Source organism: Adiantum capillus-veneris, chromosome 27 (genome assembly GCF_014529385.1).
Source record: "Adiantum capillus-veneris isolate H3 chromosome 27, ASM1452938v2, whole genome shotgun sequence".
NCBI lineage: Eukaryota > Viridiplantae > Streptophyta > Polypodiopsida > Polypodiales > Pteridaceae > Adiantum > Adiantum capillus-veneris.
The window spans coordinates 69,690,970-69,713,986 of record NC_140957.1 but is presented as its reverse complement, the minus strand read 5'-3'; the positions used below and the strand labels follow the sequence as shown (position 1 = coordinate 69,713,986).

At 42.7% G+C, this 23,017-nt stretch overlaps 2 protein-coding genes across 2 annotated transcripts; both read left to right on the top strand.

Moving 5' to 3' along the window:
• The first annotated feature begins 12 nt into the window (after positions 1 to 12).
• Positions 13 to 2,471, top strand: LOC147422162 (short-chain dehydrogenase ptmH-like). Its single transcript, XM_086503141.1, has 3 exons — positions 13 to 499; positions 1,016 to 1,175; positions 1,777 to 2,471. The coding sequence occupies exons 1-3, from the start codon at positions 103 to 105 to the stop codon at positions 2,141 to 2,143; spliced, it is 924 nt and encodes a 307-aa protein (XP_086359267.1). The 5' UTR covers positions 13 to 102; the 3' UTR covers positions 2,144 to 2,471.
• A 283-nt stretch (positions 2,472 to 2,754) lies between these two features.
• Positions 2,755 to 4,019, top strand: LOC147422161 (uncharacterized). The gene has a single exon (XM_086503140.1). It carries the CDS (start codon positions 2,832 to 2,834, stop codon positions 3,897 to 3,899), a length of 1,068 nt encoding a protein of 355 aa, XP_086359266.1. The 5' UTR covers positions 2,755 to 2,831; the 3' UTR covers positions 3,900 to 4,019.
• Positions 4,020 to 23,017: the final 18,998 nt, after the last annotated feature.

The following is a 23,017-nucleotide window of genomic DNA, read 5'->3' as shown; positions in this document are numbered from 1 at the left end:
TTGAAAATGCCCGTGCCAAATAGTGAGGGACAGTACTAGTAGGACTAGGACTTCTCAAGTCCTCTGTAAATCTCAGATGTATGCATTTTCTGTAGAGAAGCTATGGCGATGGCAGGGAAACGTTACCTGTCATCTCCGTTGCTGTCTTCCGCAGCATCCACACCAGCAGCCGCACCTGGGGTCGCACTCGTGACGGGTTGCTCTGAAGGAGGGATAGGTCATGCTTTGGCCGTGGAGCTTGCAGCGCGAGGCTTCACCGTCATTGCCAGTAGCCGATCTACGTCCTCCATCAGTGTTGCTCTGCAGAGCATGCCTAATGTGGAAGCTATGGAGCTCGATGTCACCTTGCCTCCTTCTATTTCTAATGCCATCTCCTACATCATTCAGAAGCATGGCCGCATCAACATCCTCATCAACAATGCCGGTGTTCCTTGCAATTGCCCCTCTGCAGAGATTCCTCTCTCCCTCCTCCAAAGCACCTTTCAAACAAACGTTTTTGGTAAATCTTTCTCTCTCTCTCTCTCTCTCTCTCTCTCTCTCTGCCCCGGCTCCCCAACACACACACACACACACACACACACACACACACACATGCGCGCGCGCGCACTTGCATGCAGCACACACACACACACCTTAAACAATGTAGTCCATGGTCCTTGATTCTTGGCAAGTCTTGCATAATCTGGCTCTAATTGGAGGTGAGTGGTGTATGTTGTCAAGTCCAGCTGTGGCGTATGTTGTCGAGTCCAAAAGAGTGTCAAACACATTTCGCCACCAGCAGTACTGTAGTTTGTTTTACTAATTCTATCTGAATCTGACAGACCATGGCCATATCCTAGTGCAAGGGCCAGATGTCGGGGTTTTGGTCTTGCAAAAAGTATTGGTCTGATTTGTTATGTCCTAGTTTTGTTTACATCATTTTTATGCATGAATTATCTACCTTCTGTTTAGGAATCAATTTGGCCCTTGGAGAATGACATCTTTGTGGTAATTGTTTGTCCTTTTTGCTAATCAGGGCCCATTGCATTGATTGCGGTGGTGGCTCCTCACATGGTTCAGGCAAGACATGGGACGATCGTGAACATTGGCAGCATTAGTGGGTTTGTTGCTGGCCCTTGGTCTGGAGTATATGCTGCTTCTAAGTCTGCACTTCATGCTCTAACCGACAGCCTGAGGTATGTTTTTCATCCTCACTTGCATTCGAGGGTGTGAAAGTCACTACAACTTAGCTTTGTGAATCTACTTCAATGAAAGCTTATGGCTGTGTGCATGGTAAAATAGATGTGTCCAATGAGGTGGATGTCACAAAAAATAAGATATATGTTGGAGTTCACAGAGCGCAAGTGAAAAGATTACCTGGCAATTCCATCATGTTACCGAAAGCTAGATGACTTTGTGCAAAACAGGGGAGGTTTACTGTGCAAAACCAATGAGCATAGCAAATAGCACTTAAAGTCTTCCTCTGTTGCACCTTTCAAATTTCTGGTTTGTGAAATTCTCATTTGTGCAATGTATTTTTTCATGTTCAAGGACACTAATCAACCTTTGCGTTTGTGGCAAGATTGTAATGTGAGTTGTTGAATTTCATGATTCTGCAGAGGCTTTGTTGCGAGATCTTCAGATTGCTGCTCTTGGAGGACTGTTTTGTGGGGTGTGTGTGAGTGCGTATATGTTAATGTAGATATTCTTGCTTTCTATAATTGCAGGGTAGGCTACATGAGCTGTGCTAGTGGCAATGAATGTGGGACTTTGATTTGAAGCTCTCCGTATGTGCAGGATGGAATTGAAGCCGTTTGGAGTGCAAGTCGTTCTTGTTGCACCAGGTGGAGTCGTCTCCAATATTGGAAAGAGGGCAGTGTCAGTTATTCAGGACATACAGTACCTAATATACAAGCCATATGAGCAGGCCATTACAACGAGGGCAAAGTATTCGCAGTCTCTGCATTCGGTTCCCACACCCATTTTTGCGAAAAAGGTTATCGATGCAGTGCTTAGGAAGAATCCCCCTCGTTGCTTCAGCTATGGTTACCTCTCAGGAACATACTCTTTCTTGTATTATATGCCCCTTTGGGTGAGGGACTGGTTTTTTTCCCGTAAAGCGGGTCTTGCAAAACCAGTTGAGACTGAAAAGATGGGAACTTGATGGTTATGTGGGTAGAAACAGCAAGCAATACTGTAAAAAAGAAGATAACTATGCCATTATTATGGCTTCTTTTTGGGAAAGTCTATGGGACCCAAATTATGAACAGGTTGGATCATGATTCCCATGTTTCATTGCAGCGCTTGCAAGCGACTTAGGTCACAAATCAAAACAATTGATTCGAACAGGATCTTGCTACATTTTCCCCTATTTCTGAGTTTGGTTGATCCTTTCCTTCTCACTGTTGTATACGATATTGGAATGCGGTTGATCAACCAGAAGTGGATGTATAACATACCTTATTAGAATTCAATGGTAATGTTCTACCTCCCATTGAAAATTCTTTCCCAATGTAAAGAAGTTTTCTTTTAGTTTTCATGGACAGAGTAATTTTAATTATGTCAATGAGTCCAATGAGAGAATAACTTATACTTTAAGCCCATGAACATGTACAGTTCCCTTGTTTTGCTATGACCTCTTCTTTAAGCTGTAAAGCATATCCTATTCCCTCAGTGTAAGAATGCTTGCTTGGGTAGGCGTATTAAGCGTTCCAAGTAAAGAATTTGGAATATACATTTAGTAGCTGAGTCTCTTTATATAGAGATTATGTATTGATTCATGGTAGTGAACACATTGCCCACACAATTCTCTCATTTCTACCCTACATCCTCTTTACTCATTGGCTTTGATCATGGCGCACCTCCTTGAGCTCTCCATACTCTCTGCAGAGGATCTCAAAGATGTGAGACACCTAGCAAGAATGCACACTCGTGCAATAGCATGGGTCGATGCTAACGAAAAATTTACAACCCAAATTGATGAAGTAGGTGGACCAAACCCTGTGTGGAATGACAAGTTCATCTTAAATGTTCCCTCATCCCCTTTTCTACAAACAGATAGCTCTAGCTATCTCACTATTGAAATATATAGTGAAGGTTTACTAGGTAGTAAGCTTGTTGGGAGAGTTATCATCCCTCTCATTGATTTGGACAAAGACCCGGATCAACTCAAATATCGTACTTGTTCTGTCAAACTACCCAATGGCCAAGAACAAGGTAAGCTTTATATATCATATCGCTTCAGAGGCATAGCCTCAATGAACCAAACCCCTGAAAAGGTACATAGTTTGAATCAGCCTCATTCAGAGGCCTCTGTACCAACCTCACCTCGCTCTATACTGAAAAAGGCGGCGGCCGTCATCTTTCCTTCACCACCCACTCCCAAGAAGCATGTAACTTTTCAAGACACTACACCCTCACCCTTAACAATTGATAGGCAGGAGCATGATGACTCTCTAGCTATGCTGATGAGGGACACTATGATTGATGAAGATAGTAAAAACTTTGTCCTTGTTGATGGAGAAGGCAAATCTTTCCCAAGTGAAGGAACAGGGTTTGAAAGAGCTTTTGGCCTCTCACCACATGTTGGTAAGGAAGAGGAGTTGGTGTCTAGTGGAGGTCCTTTGCTAGAGCCTACACTACCATATAGTAATGCGATGCAAGTAACCGCGGTTGGCCATGGGCTTGAGCATTCTCTCCCTCATGTAGCTTCAACAACAACATACAAAGGGCCAAGACATTCTCCTTCAAGGGTGAGGCCAACAACCACGTGTCTTCAAAGAAATCTTACAATGGGTGCAACTCCCACTTTGCCCTCTTTCCACCATCTCAAGCAAGCAAGAAACTATTCCTTGCAATCCTTTGATGGTAATGTTGGTTCTTTGTTCAAAGGAAGGTTAGGAAATATATTGCTATCATAGCATAGCCCTAACCGTTGAAGAAAATAACTTAAAGAAGTGTCCAAGAACATGCAAAGCTATCAATTTCTTCAATTAGGTTTGGAACTTATGACATTAAGCATTACTTGATGTTATGTGTTATTCTTTGTTAACCAGCCCCCCCCCCCCTCTCTCTCTCTCTCTCTCTCTCTCTCTCTCACTCTCTCTCACACACACACACACACACATGGCACTCCTTCATTTTGCCGCACACATCCACACCTGCCCACATCACCATTTGTCCTTTCAATGCTTGTCAAAAGGTTACCATCAATAATACTACTTGTTTAGAAGGGTCACTTCCCCAAAAGGAGTCTATCTACAACCACAACCACCTTTTCTATTAATTCCCTTTTATACCTTTCTGAGGATACACGCCAACTAGCCTATAGCCTTCCACAAGTGGCACAACCATGTTGCCCTTCTCCTTCCACTCTCACCGGTTTATAGTGTAAAATTTCCCCTTTGAAAATGACACAAGAAGATTTAGAAAGTTTCTCATGTAGTAAAAGGGAGCCTTTTTCATTGTTTTTCATACAATGCATAACATCATGAGCTTCTGCTCGGGAGGCACCGCATACCGAGCTAGGTACGATTGGGGGCAGGGGGCCGCCGGCCCCCCCACCGGGTCGGCGGTCCCCTGCCCCCAATCGTACCTAGCTAGTATGCCATGCCTCCCTCACAAAAGCTCATGATGTTGAGGTAAGTCATAATGTGGGAATTATTGTGAGAATTTGTCCAAAACTTCTTGTGTGATAAATCATGTCTTTGGCACTATTTACATAAATAGGAAAACAAATCTCTCACATGGCCTACATACACATAAGACAATGCTTACATAATGCCCCTCTTACAAGAAGAAGGAAATAAAAAAGATTTATTGTCATTTTTCTTTCCATGTGCCACTACTCAACAAGGTTTATCCAATTGTCAACAATTGCTCCCAAGTGTTCCATGCTTTACTAAGGCCTTATCTATGCCAAAAAAAAAGGAAGAAAAAAAAAATCCTTGACATTAACTTTGCCTTGTGGCACTAATAAATGGGATGGATGCGCGGTCCACATCCTGTTGAACACTTCACTAATGTCTTCTGTAGACCAACAAGCGATCTTCTCACCTTTGTCTCCCTGGGAGAAGGATGTCCCACTCAAAAAAAAAAAAGTTTCTCTATGAACCATGTTGAGGGCATTCAAAACTTGACAATAGTAATTCCTTTTTGTAAAAATATTTTAATTAGAACTATTGCAGATTCCTACTTTCTTGAGAAGAGACCTATTTTGGATGTTAAGGATCTGATCTGGGTAATAATGTAACTGAAAGTGTTATACTTAAAAGACATTGTAGTCTTTGTTTTGGTATTCCCGAATAAAGGTACATTTTATCTTTGTCATGAGTACTGTGTCTTTACACGATTGTAAGCTCTCTCTCTCTCTCTCTCTCTCTCTCTCTCTCTCTCTCTCTCTGTGACACAACGTAGCCCTTTGTATCGACTTCCTAGAATCGCATATGAAGCAAGTCAAAAGGTCCAAAAGACATGCAAGAGCAAAATACTATATTCAGGGTGGATGCTTGACATCAAGAAATGGTTTGGAAGATGGGATGCATGTCACTTGGTCAAGGATGCGTCGATCGACTCCCAAGTTAATGAGGCCTTCTTACAACGCCAATGTATCATGGCTTGGGAGAAATCCGGAGGTTCTCGCTTCAGCCATTACACCATACACATTGCCCCAAACTACAAATCTCTCTTCTTCTCTGAACGCGGTAACCGAACCCATCCCTACATACTTGAGCCCATCCCATTGAGTGCGATCCGCACCATTGCCTCCATTCGTCTTAGCTCCCATTCTCTACGCTACGAGACAGAACGTTGGGGTAGTGGCGAGGAGTCTCATCGACTTTGTACCTGTTGGAATTAGGGTTGCAGAGAAACACACACAGCTTGGAGAAGACGAAGGAAGCTCAAGGCACACAATAGAGAGTGTATTCCTTAGTGTGCAATGGAAAGATAGATAGCCCTAGAGTGATGGGCGTATATACAATGCACGGGGGAAAAAACCTCCTAAAGAGGGAAAAAATGCCCCGGCGGTCCTAGTGTGTTCACACACATCACTACCACATGTATATGGTAACAAATCCCCCCTGGAGTGATGCGGTGAACGAGAGCTGGCACATGAGTAAAGGGAAGTGCCATGCCCTGAGGACAGGATCAGTCCACAAAGGGGAGTAAGCCCAAAGCTTTGCGGAAAGCTTCAAGCTTCTCACGAGACAATGCCTTTGTGAAAAGATCTGCAAGGTTGTCCTGTGTTGGCACATAAGCCAAGCTGATCTCTCCTGTTGAGAGCCTCTCCCTGACATAGTGGTAATGCACCTCAATGTGCTTTGTGCGAGCATGAAAAACTGGGTTCCTCGCAACTGCCAATGCGCTCTGACTGTCAGTGTAGATAGTGTTGGCAGTGTCCTGTCCAACACCCAAGTCAGCCATAAGGCGTCTGAGCCATACACACTCAACCGTAGCTGTGAAGACTGCCCTGTACTCAGCCTCACAACTCGAAGTGGCCACAGTAGGTTGCTTCTTGCTCAACCATGATATACATGAACTGCCAAGCATGAAACAAAAACCACTTGTGGACACTCGCGTGTCAAAACAACCAGCCCAATCTGAGTCCGAAAAAGCATGTAAGTCTGGCGGCAATGATCCCCCTTGGGATAAAACAAGCCAAGATGTAAAGTGCCACTAAGGTAGCGGAAAATCCTCTTGACAGCCTGCCAATGCTTAGACCCTGGGCTATGCATAAATCTGCTGACCTGCGAGACTGCAAACTGAATATCTGGCCTCGTGTTGCATACATAAATGAGGCAGCCAACAGCAGTTTGGTAAAGAGTGACATCAGCAGGATCCCCAGCATCATGTAGACTCAACTTCAAACCTGTTTCCATGGGAGTGGCAATAGGTTTGCAATCCTCAAGTCCAAACTTACATAGCAATGTCTCTATGTAACTTTTCTGACACAAGGCAATACCACCATCACACTGCTTAAACTGTATACCCAAGTAATGATGCAACAGCCCCAAATCTTTCATCTTGAAAGTAGCATTCAAATCAGCCTTAAATTCAGCAATATGTCTCTCATTTGGTCCAGTGATCAGCAAATCATCAACATAAAGAACCACAATGAGAAATACATCATCCTCACGCTTTACATACAATGTGCTTTCTGTTGGACTGTTACGAAAGCCTCGTTTAACCAAATGAGTGTCAGCTTTCTCATACCAAGCACGAGGAGATTGCTTCAACCCATACAAAGCCTTCTTACATTTGCACACTTTGTCCTCTTGTCCTTTTATGACAAAACCGCGAGGCTGCGTTACATAAACTTCCTCAAATATGTCACCATTCAAGAAAGCAGTAACAATGTCTGATTGATGTACATCCCAACCAAAATGAGCTGCCAATGCACATAGAAAACGCACAGTAGTCATACGACAAGTGGGAGCAAACGTCTCTTCATAATCTATGCCTTTTTGTTGTGCATAACCCTTTGCAACAAGTCGAGCCTTATGGCGATCGATCTCACCATCCGGCTTGCGTTTCAACTTGTAAACCCACTTGGTACCAATGGCCTTTTTGCCAGGAGGCAAATCACATAAAGTCCATGTGTCATTCTCTATAAGTGCATCATATTCTGATTTCATGGCAGCAATCCAATTTTCTGAATTCTGTGCTTCATCAAAAGACAGAGGCTCCTCAACATCATGTAAACTAGACACAGCCAAAGCATAACAATCTGATGCATAAGATGCATGGCGAGAGCCTGAACGAGTACGACTAGATAAAGGTGCATCCAATTTACTGTCACGCAAAGTATGCACCAGCCATTTTGGCGTACCTCTAGCCTGCTCATTTTCAGCCCTTTCCTCATCAAGTACATCATGTACATCTGCATCAGTAATAGGCTGTTCTAAAACATTTTCAGAAACCCCCATAGGCTGTACATTTGCCTCATTGGAACTTACATTCGTATTTCCACCACTGAAAAGAGGCAACAAAGTGTCATAAATGTCCTGTGAGCTTACATTACTGTCTCTAGTACATGACAGCAAGGGTTGAACAGAATCTTCCACAAACACTACATCCCGTGAAACCAAAATACGTTTTGTTTGCGGATGATACAACCTGTAACCTTTGCTTTCAGCACTATAACCAACAAAAATACATTTGACAGCCTTATCATCCAATTTTCTGCGCTGCACTTGTGGCACCAAAGCATATGCCAAACAGCCAAAAACACGCATGTGCTCAATAGAAGGTTTTCTATCATGCCATGCTTCATATGGAGTAATAGACTGCAAAGCTTTCGTAGGACACCTGTTAAGTACATAAGTGGCACACATGATGGCCTCAAGCCAAAAAGAATGCGGCAAAGCTTGACTTTTGACCATACATCGTGCCATTTCCGTTAGTGACCTGTTTTTCCTCTCAGCAACACCATTTTGCTGAGGTGTATAAGGCACTGTACATTGGTGTTTTATCCCACGACTAGCCAGAAATGCATTAAATTCATGAGACATATACTCCCCCCCTCGATCGGAACGGAGGGTGCCCATAGTACATTTTGAGACATTTTCAGCCATAGCCAAAAATTGTTTGAAGCACATAAAAACTTCGGACTTTGCTTTAAGCGGAAATACCCATGCATGCCTGGAGTAATCATCAATGAAAGTCACGAAGTACAGGTAATTGCCCAAGGACGGAGTTTGCATGGGCCCACAAACGTCACTATGCACAAGCTGCAACCTGCATGTGGCCCTAACTGAACCATCCTTTGGAAACTTAGAACGCTGCATTTTACCCAGAATACAGCCTTCACAAACATGTTTGATAGGTGCTTCAAGAGGCGGCAAAGAAGCAACCATATCAGATTTCTGCAAACGCAGCAAACTGGCAAAATTCAGATGACCAAAACGTGCATGCCAAAGTTTTGCATCTGAAATAGCCCTTGAATCTGCAACAGCATTTGCAAAATTTTGTCCACACTTGTCATACAAAGTGAGCTTATACAGCCCACGGCACAAAAGCCCAGATGCAACAATTTCATCACCAAAACTGAGATCATGAACTGTACATCTGTCATCCACAAATTTGACTACAAGTCCAAGTCTAGCAAGTGCGGATACAGACAATAGATTCTTCTTGATCCCAGGTACATAAAGTGCATCAACAAGTGTGAAGGAACTGCCATTAGCAGCAGTGAGCACAATCTTTCCAACTCCCTGAACTGGATAAGAGGCGTTGTTGGCACAAGTGACTGAATTCCCATGAGGGACAGACTCGAGAGAGGTAAACAATTCACGATGTGAGGTAATGTGCTTTGTAGCACCACTGTCGAAATACCACACATGTGAATCTGCAGCAACTGACAAGCATGCATCATGGACAGCAGGATTGTAAGTGCACTCTGCACTAAAAGCCCATTCTGCATCAACATCAGCATCACAATCTCCTTTCACAGAAGACTCAACAATGGCTGCATTTGTAGTGGAACCAGCATTTGCAGTGGAACCACCCTCTTTCTTCTTAGCCTCTTTGGCCTTCAACTTAGGACACGACTTGATCAAGTGATCATTGGCTTTACAATAATGGCAACGCATCTTCTTTTTGCCCTTATCACCAGAATTGCCAGACGAAGTGCTGCCAGCAGAAGCATTAGGAACAGAATTTTTGCCACTCGCAGCAGAACCATAAGAAGTGGCTGCATTACTGTTACCACCCTTTCTTTGAGAAGCAATAAAAGCCTGTTCAATTGCACGCTGCCTAGTCCTGTTTTTTCTAGAAAGTGACTCTTGCAACAGCAATGTGCATAATGCATCAAACTTGACAACTTCAAGATTTCCTTGGGTCATCAGTCTCCAAGTACTAGCAAAAGTCTGGTAGGAATCTGGTAAGGCATCAAGAACAGTCTGCACAAGGGAACTGTCAGAAATGACTTCACCTGCAGAAATGAGTTGCTCATTGATATCCTTGACACTAGCAAGGAAAGTGTCCATATCATCTTCCTCATGCATAATCTTCGACTCTAGCTCTTTACGCAGCAAAGCAATTTTAGCCTCATTGCGGCTTGCATAAAGACCTGCTAGAATATCCCAAGCCTGTTTTGCAGATTTTGCTGAACGGATGTGAGGAATAATGGTGCGCTTCACAGACAACGCAATCAATGCATGAGCCTGCGCATCCTTAACATCCCAACGAGCTTGTTCTGCTGTAGGCAAAACAACTCTAACAGCTGCAATCCTTGCAGCAAGACCTGCAACATCCTCAATATCGCCTACATCTTCAGAACCAGGACGTACATCAATGCCCTGCACAATGTTCCAGACACCTTTTGACACAAGAACGTGTTGCATCATATAAGCCCACATAGGGTAGTTGTCCCCATCCAACCTGTCCTCAGCAGCAAACATCTTGAACACATCTGTGTTGTTGTTGTCAGCCATGGTAAATGCTGCACCTGATGTGAAAACTGCCCAAAAATAGGAGAAATGGAGCGGGAACAACTTGTGCTATATAGCACAAACCGTAGAAGACTATAAGGCACCTGTTATGCAGAAAACGGCACTGACAGAAAATCTGCACAAAATGACGAAATAACCTGTGCAGTACTGCCCGTAGTGGAAACGGAGGCCGAAATGAGCCCAAATCAAAATTCTGAGCAGACCGAGCTCTTTGAGGTCGCCCAAAATATTTGTCGACCTGCGAACGCTTGCCAAAGCTCACTGAAATCGGAGAAAGTGAGCAGGCGTGTGCTGGAGCAGCTGGCGACTAAGCCCGGGAGGACGTGACCTGCTCTGATACCAATTGTTGGAATTAGGGTTGCAGAGAAACACACACAGCGTGGAGAAGACGAAGGAAGCTCAAGGCACACAATAGAGAGTGTATTCCTTAGTGTGCAATGGAAAGATAGATAGCCCTAGAGTGATGGGCGTATATACAATGCACGGGGGAAAAAACCTCCTAAAGAGGGAAAAAATGCCCCGGCGGTCCTAGTGTGTTCACACACATCACTACCACATGTATATGGTAACAGTACCTTATGCCCTCGTCAAGTGCGAGAGAGTGAGTACCACACACTACTTGAGTGCTCAGCTTTTGACCACATTAGGTCCTCTTTTCCCCATATATTGAGCCATGAGCTCTCCCTACATACCTTCCTCTCCCAACCACGATGTGGACTCTCTATTGTGACGCTCATTTCAATCATTTTTGAGCATCGAGAGTCACTTATGACCTCCATTCGCACCACGTGATATGTTCATTTGGTCCCATAGGTCATATTTGACCTCCGAGGATGATAATAGAACTATCTATCTATCTCTCTCTTTCTCTCTCTCTCTCTCTCTCTCTCTCTCTCTCTCTCTCATTTTTCTACTCTATCTTCTCACTTATTTTTGTCTATGGAATGCCTAGTAATTAGGGCTATTTATGAGCCCATAAACACTGGCGACCCTATGGGGTTTTCTTCTAAAAGAAAGGAATTAAGAGAGAACTAAGAGGATAGTAATCATGGAGGTGTAATGGATTAAAGGACTTGATAATTGTAAGGTTGAAGAGGTATGCTTTACTAGGTCTTAGACTAGGAAGGAGAATGAGCTAGAGGATTTGGATAGGGAAAAAGCCTTAGAAAACCACTTCCTCAACTAGGAGAAAATCCTCAAGAGAAATCAATTGACGTGCTGGATTTGATCCATTTGGCTCTGATATACATAACATAGAGGAGTCAATTCCAAGCCAATCGATGATGCAACCCCACAGGGAGAAAGATGAAGAATTGAGGCAATAGTCTATGTAGTTGAAACTTGCTCAAGGTTTTGTTCAATTGATAGGATTTGTAGAAGCGCAACCGCTAACAATTTTGAAAGGAAATTGTAGTTCTTTGACCCAATCAAAGGGAAACCAAAGCCAAAGATCAAGGCAAGCCAGAATCCTCAAAAATAGATGAACATGAAGCAACCAATTTCCCACCTCAAACTCAAGTTTTGTCATTTAAGAGGGGGAAAGGATGAAGACTTCAACTATCACTATGCCAAATTTGAAACAAGATGGATGGCCAGTGTTAAGAAGAAGACCTCGATTATCACTCTGCAAAATTCAAAACAAGATGGATGGACAATGGTAAGATGTTGGTATAATTCAAATTTCAAAGGACTAGTAGAGGACTTGGGAAACCGATTGGGGAAAAATTAGATGGAGGCAAAAATACCTTAACAAAGACCTCCACAATGGTATCAATAGGATCAGTGGAGACCATCAAGAGGAAGGTACAAGGGAAGAGGAGGACCTCCTCCACCAACACCTTCGAACCAACCACCATCTTGGAGAAGAAATTGGGAAAATCAAGGTCCACAAAACAACAACCACCTCAAGGATTTTGTGAGCAGGTCCATCGTAATGACAACAACACACTATTACCTATGTACACGCTCCTCTAGATCGAGGATACCATGCAGAGAGAGAGAGAGAGAGAGAGAGAGAGAGAGAGAGAGAGAGAGAGAGAGCATTGCGTACAATCATCCCCCCATGCGTGGAGTGAGCTTGCTTCCTCTAGGCATGTATTTATATTGATTCCAAAAAGGGACAACTCAGAAATGAGGATATTTACATTCCACTTCAGGAATAAAGACTTCTATTGAACTAATTAAAAACCCTAATTCTTATTGACTTATTCCATGTCCTACTATCTAATGTTAGCCACCTGCCCATGACTCAGCTACCTTGACCTACTACATCACGTTGTCGTGCAGCTTCGCTTCCATGATAGGAAAAAGAGCAAAGAAATGCAAGCTAAGCTTCTTTGAAGCCTACACATTTAATGGTAAGTGATCAAGGCTTGTTAACAGGTCAAGTTAAATGATTAATGTATGTCAGATGCGTCTTAAAAGATCCAACTAATGCCTTAATGATGCTAAAAAGGACTATGATTGAAGTGAGCACATGTGGGATATTATGATCTAGAACTGCAGTGCTTGAAGTGCTCTACTGGTCTCTCTTTACGGCTCGTCGATTGGAGCTACGGTGAAGAAGTTATGGCATATTGAAGTTTGAGTCGATTGCAAATCCGTACCGGATTGGGCAACTACTGCCGAGGTGACAGAAATGAAATGAATGCACGGCCATGAAGTGCTCAATTTCTGGAGCGCGTCAGTCTTTTCAAATCGGCGATCGGATTTATCGTTGCCAAGTTATTGGCCGTTAAAGATTTACCGGGGACTAGTTTCGTACCAATCTGGTCGGCTCATACGGAGTGCCATCTGGGAAATTTTGAGCTTCAGTCAGGTTTTGGGAACTGGAATCTTGTTCGGTATTTCATCTCTTGTAGTGCACTGTTAACTGGTGCTTCAGTTAAAGTGTATTTCATGACCAACTAATGAAGATACGACTAATGTGCTCAGTGCCTTGGATGATAAATATGTTAAGTGGATTAAGCTCGAGAAGCATTAAAATGTCATGCTTAGCAATGCCATGCTAAAAGTGGTGCCATTACGAAAGCACTTGATGAGCTCATAGTCCGAAATGTCGTCTCATGGGGCGTATTGATTGTGGGATAAGCCTAGCTAGACAGGGCTGCTGGAGAAACATGTGCTTGGCAATGCTTTGGTAAACTTGCATGCCAATGTGGTACCTTTATGAATGAAGGGTCAAATCCCATGACCTTAAAGGAAATCAAATGGCCGCCCAAAATTCACCAAAAGGGATGGCCGCCCATTGGGCAAAGAAAAAGAAGGGCTTTTAGTGTGCAAGGAAAAAAGACATGGGGGCAGACAGCGATGAGCGCAGCAGAGGGGAAGAAGAGGCGCTTGCGTGGGGCTGTACGAGCATGGGATGAGCCTAGCGAGGAAGCGGAAATTGTTCAGCATGCTATCGCGCATGTTTTTGGTGCTGATCCCGAAGGATTCGGCGCTGGTCAACTTCGACCTGCCACGTCATCAGGACCCCTCCCACGCCACGTCAGTCACGGCGCCGTGACGACGTGGTGGTGGGGGCAATTTTTTTAGAGAGTTTTTTTTTTAGGGGAGTGAGAAAGAAAGCGAGGTAACCGACGGCAAGGCATAACGAGGAGTCACGAGGGGAGTCGAAGGGCAAGAAGGACTCCATGGCATAAAGAGGAAGGTTATGAAGTGAGGAGGAAGAGAAAACGAGGCAAGCAAGCAGAGCTCCTTCTCTCTCGCTCTTCGGCAAGGTAAACAAGGCAAAGCTTCTCTCTCTTGGCTTAAGCAAGAACTCTCTCTCTCTCTCAGCTTAAGCAAGAACGAACTCTCTCTCTCTCTCTAGAGTTTTCACAAGGACCAATCTTGCTCTCTATCCCTCGTGCTCAATCGATCAAAGGAGGACTATAGCTCCAAGTTCTGGTGCTCTCAAGTTTGAACAAAGGAAACCTTGGCAAAGGAGAAGAACGAGGAGGGCTCGGAGCCAGGAGCGGGAAGCAAGTTTTTTTTTCTCTCTCCCTCGTGCTCAATCGATCAAAGGAGGACTATACCTCCAAGTTTTGGTGATCTCAAGTTTGAACAAAGGTAAGCTTGGCTTGGCAAAGGAGAAGAACGAGGAGGGCTCGGAGCCAGGAGCGGGAAGCAAGTTTTTTTTTCTCTCTCTTGAAAAAGGGATTCGAAGGGAAGGCAATTAAGAAGAGAGATAACGAGGGTAAGGAAAGAAAGAGGAGGAAGGAGCTTGAAGCTTTTTTCGAAGCGACCAAGACGAGAAACCTGTCAAAGTAAGCAAGAAGCTTGAGAAGGAGCTCGATCGAAGCAGGAAAAGGCATGCACGGTAACCAAAGCAAGAGAAGAAAGCAGGAGAAGACATGCACGGTAAACAAAGCAAGAGAAGAAAGCAGGAGAAGGCATGCACAGTAAATGAAGCAAGGTAAGAAGCAGGAGGAAGTTACAACTAGAGAATGGCAATCAAGTCGGTCCAAAGCATCGACAATCGAAGCAGATAAAGCAATATAAGAAAATTTCCGTCACCATCATCAGTCCGAAGTTGATTAAGCATTTTGTTAGGTCCGGTGTCATTAACGGCCCGGTTAATCCTGTAATAAGCGAGAGCTTAAACTCCTAGTTAACAGATGATCCAAGTGACGGTGCTGTTAACAGCCCACCTTGGCTAAGGATTAAGTTGTACTCAAATGTTTTAATCAATTAATTGAAGGGTACGGGAATTTCTAGATTCAGTTGCATCTGTTGTTCTCATTCTCTCTCTTTTACACCTCCCACAGCCAGAGACCCAGCGCCTGCCCGGCTCACGTAGCGAACACATATCCCCCGACAACGCACACATGACCTATCCAACTTCTCAAAATCCATTCCATATCATACCCCGGGGTAACAAAAGCAACTGACCTCAGTAGTTCATAGCAATATCAAAGTAATATGTGGTGGGCCAGTTCCACATGTAAATATCACGGAGAATCCTGCCTCACTAGGCGTAGGCACTCTAACACACATGTAGATAACAAAAATTTCCAGATCACTTGCATAACAGAGAGACCTGCCTATCAAAAGCGTAGGAACTCTAACATGTGTTTGAATCAATTCCATAAAACCAACCAATGTACCAATCAAGTTCAGTCATTGTATTCCATTCCATGTAGTGACAATCAAACCATTCCACCAAAGTTGATGCTATGCATTGCCTAAAGGTGCCTCATGAGGCCTAAATGTGTTACTGTGATTGTGGTATGCAGAAATCAAGTGCTGATACGTGGGGCTAAAAGTGGTTGCAAGGAGCCATTGACATTCTTCGACAGAGTGATGCTTGTATTTAATAAGATATCTATGCTATTGTGTACTGATGCGTGTAGTAGTGAAGTCATGATCAATAATTGATTCTAGAAGTAATAATTCTTCATCATCTTCGAGTAAGGGTGGGTCATTAAAAACAGGTGCAATAGGTGGGATACCTTTAAATTTGTGCAACAAACTTACAATGAAAAGAGTTGTGGATGCGCCAGTGATGTGGAGTGTCAAGCCTATATGCATTGGGGTTAATGATTTCAGTGATCTTGAAGGGACCATAAAATCGAGGGGCTAACTTGACCTTGGGGTGATTTTCAATGTTCGTCAGACGACACTTTTCAATACGCAACCAAACATAATCATTTAAAGTGAACTCAATGAGCTTACACTTTTTGTTGGCTTGTGCTGTGTAGCGTGCTTGGGCTTTTTGGATAGCTGTGGTGACTTCTTGCAAAATGCGAACATGATCTTGTACAAGGGTGTTGGCCGTAGGAACATCACTAGTGATGGTGGTCATAGGGATATGCATCTACCATAGAAAATCTCGAAGGGAGCTTTGTTAGTGGCAGAGAGGGGAGTGTTGTTGTAAGAAAATTGGAGGAGAGGAAGGTGTTGGTCCCAATTTGTTGCATAATTTGTCTATTGTGTAGGCCCTAAGGAGGTAAAGGATAGTAATATTGGTAGCTTTGCTCTGGCCATTACTTTCAGGGTGGAAAGCAAACGTAAAGTCCAATTTGGAGCCTAGATTAGTGCACAGTGCAGACCAAAAATGATTTCAAAATCAACCATCACGATAAAAAATTAAAACTTTAGGAAAACCATGGTGAGGAAAAATAAGATTCAAAAACATTTTTGCAGCTTGAGGTGCAATTAGAGTCTTTTTACAGGGAATGAAGTATGCTTGCTTGCTAAACTTATCGACAACAATCCATATCATATCATTGTGCAAAGAGGTGGGTGGAAAACCTGTGATAAAATCCATGGAAATCTCTTCCCAAGGTCCCTTTGAAATAGGCAGTGGCATAAGAAGGCCATGAGTTTTACCATGGTGTTGCTTGACACGTTGACAACTAATGGAGTGTGAGACAAATTGTGCAACATCGTGCTTCATGTCAAGCCAAAAGAAATAGTCAGTACAAGCAGATAGAGTGCTTTGAATACCACGATGACCCATATACTTTGGTGCATGCATTTTGTTCTCTAAACTGTGCAGTGACACAAAGATTTTGACGATAGAAGACAAAACCATTTGCAAAAGGATAGTCACTGACAGGCAAGTAATTATTTGCAACCAAATCAAACCACGCATGTGAAAAATTTATATCTGTTTCATAAGCAGGAATCATAGCATCAAAAAGTTTGAATTTCAGCAATAGAAAGATGATTAAGATACACCGCTTGACTTTGAGCAAACGTGTAAGAGTGAAGGTGTGAGGGTGGCGCATCATATACTGGCCTACAACTGAGGGCGTCAGCTATACGACATTGGATTTTCCAGGTTGGTACTGTACCATTGGGTGAAAGTTTTTGAATAAACCTGGCCCATTTAATGTGTTTATCAAAGATAGTAGATTGAGAGAGAAGGTGCTTGATAGCCTGTTGGTCAGTTTTAATGAGAATGTCAAAGCCCATAAGATAATGTTTCCATATATCTAATGCATGAACTACTGCGAGGAGGTCCTTATCATAGACACTGTAGTTGGATTCACCAGGTTTAAGCTTCCTACTTTCATATGCAATGGGGTGGTCATTTTGAATTAACCAAATGATTACAACAAAGAAAGGTTGTGTAAAATCAAGCAATTGCAAAACAGGTGTATGTGTAAGAAAATACTTGAATGTGGCGATGATTTTTGTTGACTTTAGCCCCAGGAGAAAGGGGTAAGCTTATGTGTGAGAAAGGTGAGAGGGAGTGCAATGTAAGAGTAATTCTTTACAAATTTATGGTAAAAACTAGAGAGACCTAGAAATGATCAAGCTTCGTTGGACAGTCTTGGGGATTGGCCAATTTTGGATGGTTTCTATCTTCTTGGGGTCGGGTGAAAACCGTCACTAGAGATGATGTGACCAAAGTACTCTATTGTTGTCTGAAAGAAGTGACTCTTATTAGTGTTAGCATAGAGATCATGGTCACGTAAAAGCGTAAAGACAGTTTGCAAATGTTGTTCATGCTCAGTTTGTGACTTATTGAAAATCAAAATATCATTGAAAAAGACAATGACAAAATACTGGTGCTCCAAAAAGATTTTGTTCATCATGCGAGAGAATGTTGTTCGTGCATTTGTGAGACCAAATAAATTCATAGTGCCCAAATTGAGTGCAAAATGCGGTTTGAAAAATATCATTTGGGTGCATACAAATTTGATACCCAGACTTGAGGTCTATCTTGCTAAACATAGAGGCACCTTTTAACTTATCAAGGAGGTCATCAACACGGGGAATAGGGTATCGATTCTTCACGGTGACCTTATTGAGAGCCCTATAGTCTATGCACATCCTAAATGTTTTATCTTTTTGTTGGACAAGTACGACGGGAGCACCAAAAGGAGAAGAGCTAAGTCTAATAAGGCCTTTTTCTAGGAGGTCAGAGACTTGGTGTTGGATTTCATGTTGATGCACGGGACTATGACGATATGGTGCACGGTGTGGTGGTTGCTTGCCAAGGATGGGTTCTATTGTGTGATCTATGTCACCTCGAGAGGGAGGTAAGTGAGGTGGGTAATCGTGAGCAAAACAATCATCATATGCATGGAAAAACTGTTGCTATTGAGGAGAGTGGGAAAGGAGTGCGTGTGTCTCAAGTAGGGGGTTGCCCATGAGAGTGATGTGTTGACCGTTAAAACTAAAGTACATCATGTGCGTCATGTAATCAATGTTGGGGTTATTCTCATGAAGAAAAAGCATACCTAAAATTACATCGATGGATTGCAGGGGTGCAATGGGATAATTACGCTTTTGGGTGTATGCACCTAAGGTGATTTCAACATGAATAACCATGTAAATACCATTAAACTGTGTACCTTGGAATGCACTTTTCACTTTAAAGGATGACATTATTTTAGTTAAATGTAATTTTTGTGCATGATGCACCAAACTTACTACTCTGATTGAAGACTTCCAACGATGCTCAAAGCACCGAGTATTGTGCACCGTTGTAAAGAGGTGTTCGGACACTTGCTATGAATCTATCCTCCGTTGCCACTGCGCATTGAGTGCATGGCTGGAAATCCTCCTTGCACACGTCATGTTCATGAACCAATAACTCATCACACATGTCGAACATGTGCTCATCCTCTACCTCAAAGTGCGACTGAGATGCCACAGGAGCTGTCGAAGTAGAGCTAATGGGAGGATCACCATGCGGTGCACCCAATTCATCCAATATCTCTTGCTTCTACCGTTCAGCCGTGCGTGCCGGTGCACCACCACCGAACACAGACTAATGGGGCACCTCCTCAAGCGAGGGTGAGTGGCGCTCTCATCTCTAGCTCTGAGTGCTTTTTCGAGGATGCCAAAGCCCTTCGTTCTCCAAGTGCTCCAATGCAATGCACCTCAAGCGAGGGATTTCCCTTTTGCACTTGGCGCAAGGACAAAGGAGTTTTTCCTTGAGCCACTGATCACGTTCAGGGCCTCTAGGGGGGCAACGACCATCCCAGTATATGTCTTGAACACGCTACAAATTTTTTATTTAGTAATGTGTCCTAAGAAATAAACAATTAATTAAAAAAAATATTTCAATAAAAAAAGAAATGATTATAAATTCAAGGAGAATAAAGTGCAATGAGTGCTACACTTTTTTTTCAAATAAAGTACAATCGGCGTGCGCACTAAATGGGTTAAGTTTTTAGTTGCAAATATCTAAACATACTTAAAGAATGCACTTAAAAATCATCTAAAAGAACTACAAAAATAAGCACTCATAAAAAAATTAAAAGTCTTCATTAAAAAACTCAAAAGGCTAAAAAAGAAAATTATTGATATCTAAGGGTAGAGGGGGCGGTCTGTACACCACCCCCCTCTGCTACCTCGGATACGTTTGTATCCGTTTGAAATGACATTGCTCGACAATACTAATCGCGGTAATGGACGCGGTAATAGCCACAGTAATAGTTGCGGTGATGCCTAACGCCTAAAAAAGAAAGAAGGGTAGAGTATGCTGCGTTTTGGCGACACACTCTGTCTTCTTCCTCTTCTCTATTGTGCATGCTTCAAGATCCCTCCTCCCTACTCCACCTCCCACACCCTCACTATCTCTCTCCCTTGTCCATCTCTCTCCACCTTCTCCCTCACACAAACACAACAACATGCGCGTGCACGTGCGCGCGCGCACACACACATTCGTTTTGAGGAGGAGCTTTGGTTCGTGTGCACGGAGTCATTGACGGGGGTTTACCACGTTTGCCTTTGGACGCTTAACCTAACGAACAACCTTTCTACAACCTAAGGTGTTTGTATCTTCACTTGGAGAAAGTTTGTAAGAAAACGCTTTTGGACATTCTCAAACTGTTTCCAAGTAGACTTTGAGATGTTCCCGCCCCACACTTCAATTCCATAAAGAAGAACCGGTGTCACCAATGTATCAAAAAGATACTTCTTGTGAACACAACACTTGATGTTTCCCGCATTACACATGTTCTCAAATGCATAAAATGCTCTCTTTCCCGCTTCCAAACGACTCATAGCACATTCATGGCACTTGTGATTGGACGGAACCTCAAGGCCAAGGTACTTAAAGCTCTCAACCACTTCAAGTGTTTCATTGTTGTAGACAACGCATGGCTTCTCCTTATGGTTGGTTTTCACAAGCATAACCTTTGTCTTGGATTTGTTTACAATCAGCCTACTATGCAAGCAAAAGTTCTCAAGAACAACCATAAGCTTTTGTGCATCTTTTAAAGTGTGTGCTAGAAGCACTACATCATCTGCATATAACAAAAGCATGATTACCGCATTGCAAATAGAGACCTCTTCAATGCCTTCTTCTTGAATAAAGTAAAGTACCATTTGTTCCAATTGATCGATGCATAGACCAAAGAGAGTTGGTGACGACGGACATCCTTGTTTAACCCCAATAGTGCATACAAAAATTTCCAAAATTTCTCTTCCCATGTGCAATTGACAAATCACCTTCTCATAGGTTCGAGAAACCGCAAGCATAAACTCACTTGGCACTTGGAGTTCTTCCATCCTTCTCCACAAATTGTTACATGGAATCATATCAAAGAATTTCTTAAAGTCCACAAAACAACAATACAATCGCCTTCCTTTCAACCGACTTTCATCCATGAGAACATGAAGAGTGACAAGATGATCAATGGTGCTATGGCATCGACGAAAACCCGCTTGTCCCTTTGCACGCTTGCCATTATCTTCAGCCCAATCACTCAATTTCATCTCCATTATGCACCCAAACAACTTTGCCATAAGAGACCCAATCATTATAGTCCGGTAGTTGTTTACATTCTTTACATCCCCTCCTTTGTGCAAAGGCTTAACCCAATTAGTACTCCAATCATAAGGCATACCATGTTGAAGTGCAAGGTTGAACATGTAAAAAAAGAGGGCATACATGGGAATGAACCATAAAATGGTATTTTTTCAGTATTTGCTTGCTCATATAATTGCCTACAATGTGTGTACATATCCACAAGACTCAAGTTACCAAAATTCTCAACCCGCTTGCCCCTCACGTTTCTCCAAAATCTTCCACATGCATGTGCCGTTTCTTGGACTTGAAAAAGTTATTGCTTTACTTCCCATCTTCTTCTCTTCTTTTGAATCAATTCCTTGTATGTATGCAAATGGCTTTGATAGTTGTCTTTGTCCATAGTTGCATCAAGCTTTATCAAGGACTTTCAAGCATCTTGACATTCTTTATCAAACCACCTTTTGCGTGATCTATCTTTGTTGATACCATGGAGATGCTTTATAGCAAAGGATTCTTCGGTACAAGAGCAAATAACTTTCTTGAAAGCTTCCCATTTAGTTTCCAATGGTGCATCATATTGAAGCTTCTTCATCCATAATTTTTGCTCAACCATTTCGATGTACATTGGTGCCCGTTTGAAATTCATAGTGATAATTTCTCTGTCCTTTGGCTGAGATTATCATGCTTAGTTTCTTCTCCCAATGAAATGTCAATACATAAAGGCGATGGTCGGATTCTGGGGTCCATTGGCCAAACATAAAACTCTTTATGCGATACATGATGATTTCGGAGAGTAGCATATAGTCAATCACACTATCCCCATTATGTCTCCTATATGTAAATCCATTGGTTCCACTCCACAAAGGTACACCATTGGCAATGAGCATACCCGTGCTATTACACATGTGTAAAAGTAGCTTCCCATAGTGATCCGGCTCTTTCTCATCCATTGAAGAATGATCATACAAGTGAACTTTGTTCAACTCCCTTGAATTGTATGGCATATGAAATTGTTATCATGTTGCAATGTTTTTGTGCGAGCATTCATATCCCCAAATACAATAACATCACCTTCACCTTTGAAATAAGCAATGTCCTCTTCTAGATCAAAAAATGGATGATCTCTGTCCATGCAAGCATAAAAGGGAGAATCATGATCAGGAATGTAGCAACTGGATACAAAAATGGGTGCACTTTTTGGTGTCATAATTTTCAGCCATACATAACGTTTGTACTTGTCATCTTTCACAATTGATAGAAAATCTTCCATTCCTTTCTTAACCATACATGCTACCCCTCCTTGTCCTCTTTGTTGCTTAAGATTCTTTGACCACATCAATGAACGTACATTGTAATTCTCCAAGCCGTTAATCCTTTGTGTATCATGCTCCCAAGTTCCAACAAGAAGTACAACATCGGCTTTGCTTGTTAGTTCATCAATGCCAATCCCCGCATTCCATGGGTATCCATTACAATTCCAAAAGCATATTTTCAATTGTAACTCGGTCTCATAGGTCACGCATCCCTATTTGCTCAAGGGACTTGCCTCCTCCTTAAGCACATTTTCTTCATGAGAGATCTCCTTGTTTTTCTTATTCTTTTCGTCATATGCCTTATGACACATATTTTGTTGCTTAATAGTGAGATCTTCACATACAAAACATTTTGTATCCCTCAAATAGATTCAACTATTGTTAAGGATAATCTTTTGCTTGGTCTCATCCGACATGGTGCATACAATTGGCCGTTCTCCCGAGTGAGGAGCTCCTTGCTTCCCCACTCTATGTGCTCCATAGACCATAACTCCGGACATGCCAAAGTGGGTTTTGAAGAAATCCTCAATAACAATGGCAAGAGAAGAAGGTGTCTCTAGCTTTTCTTCAGGAAT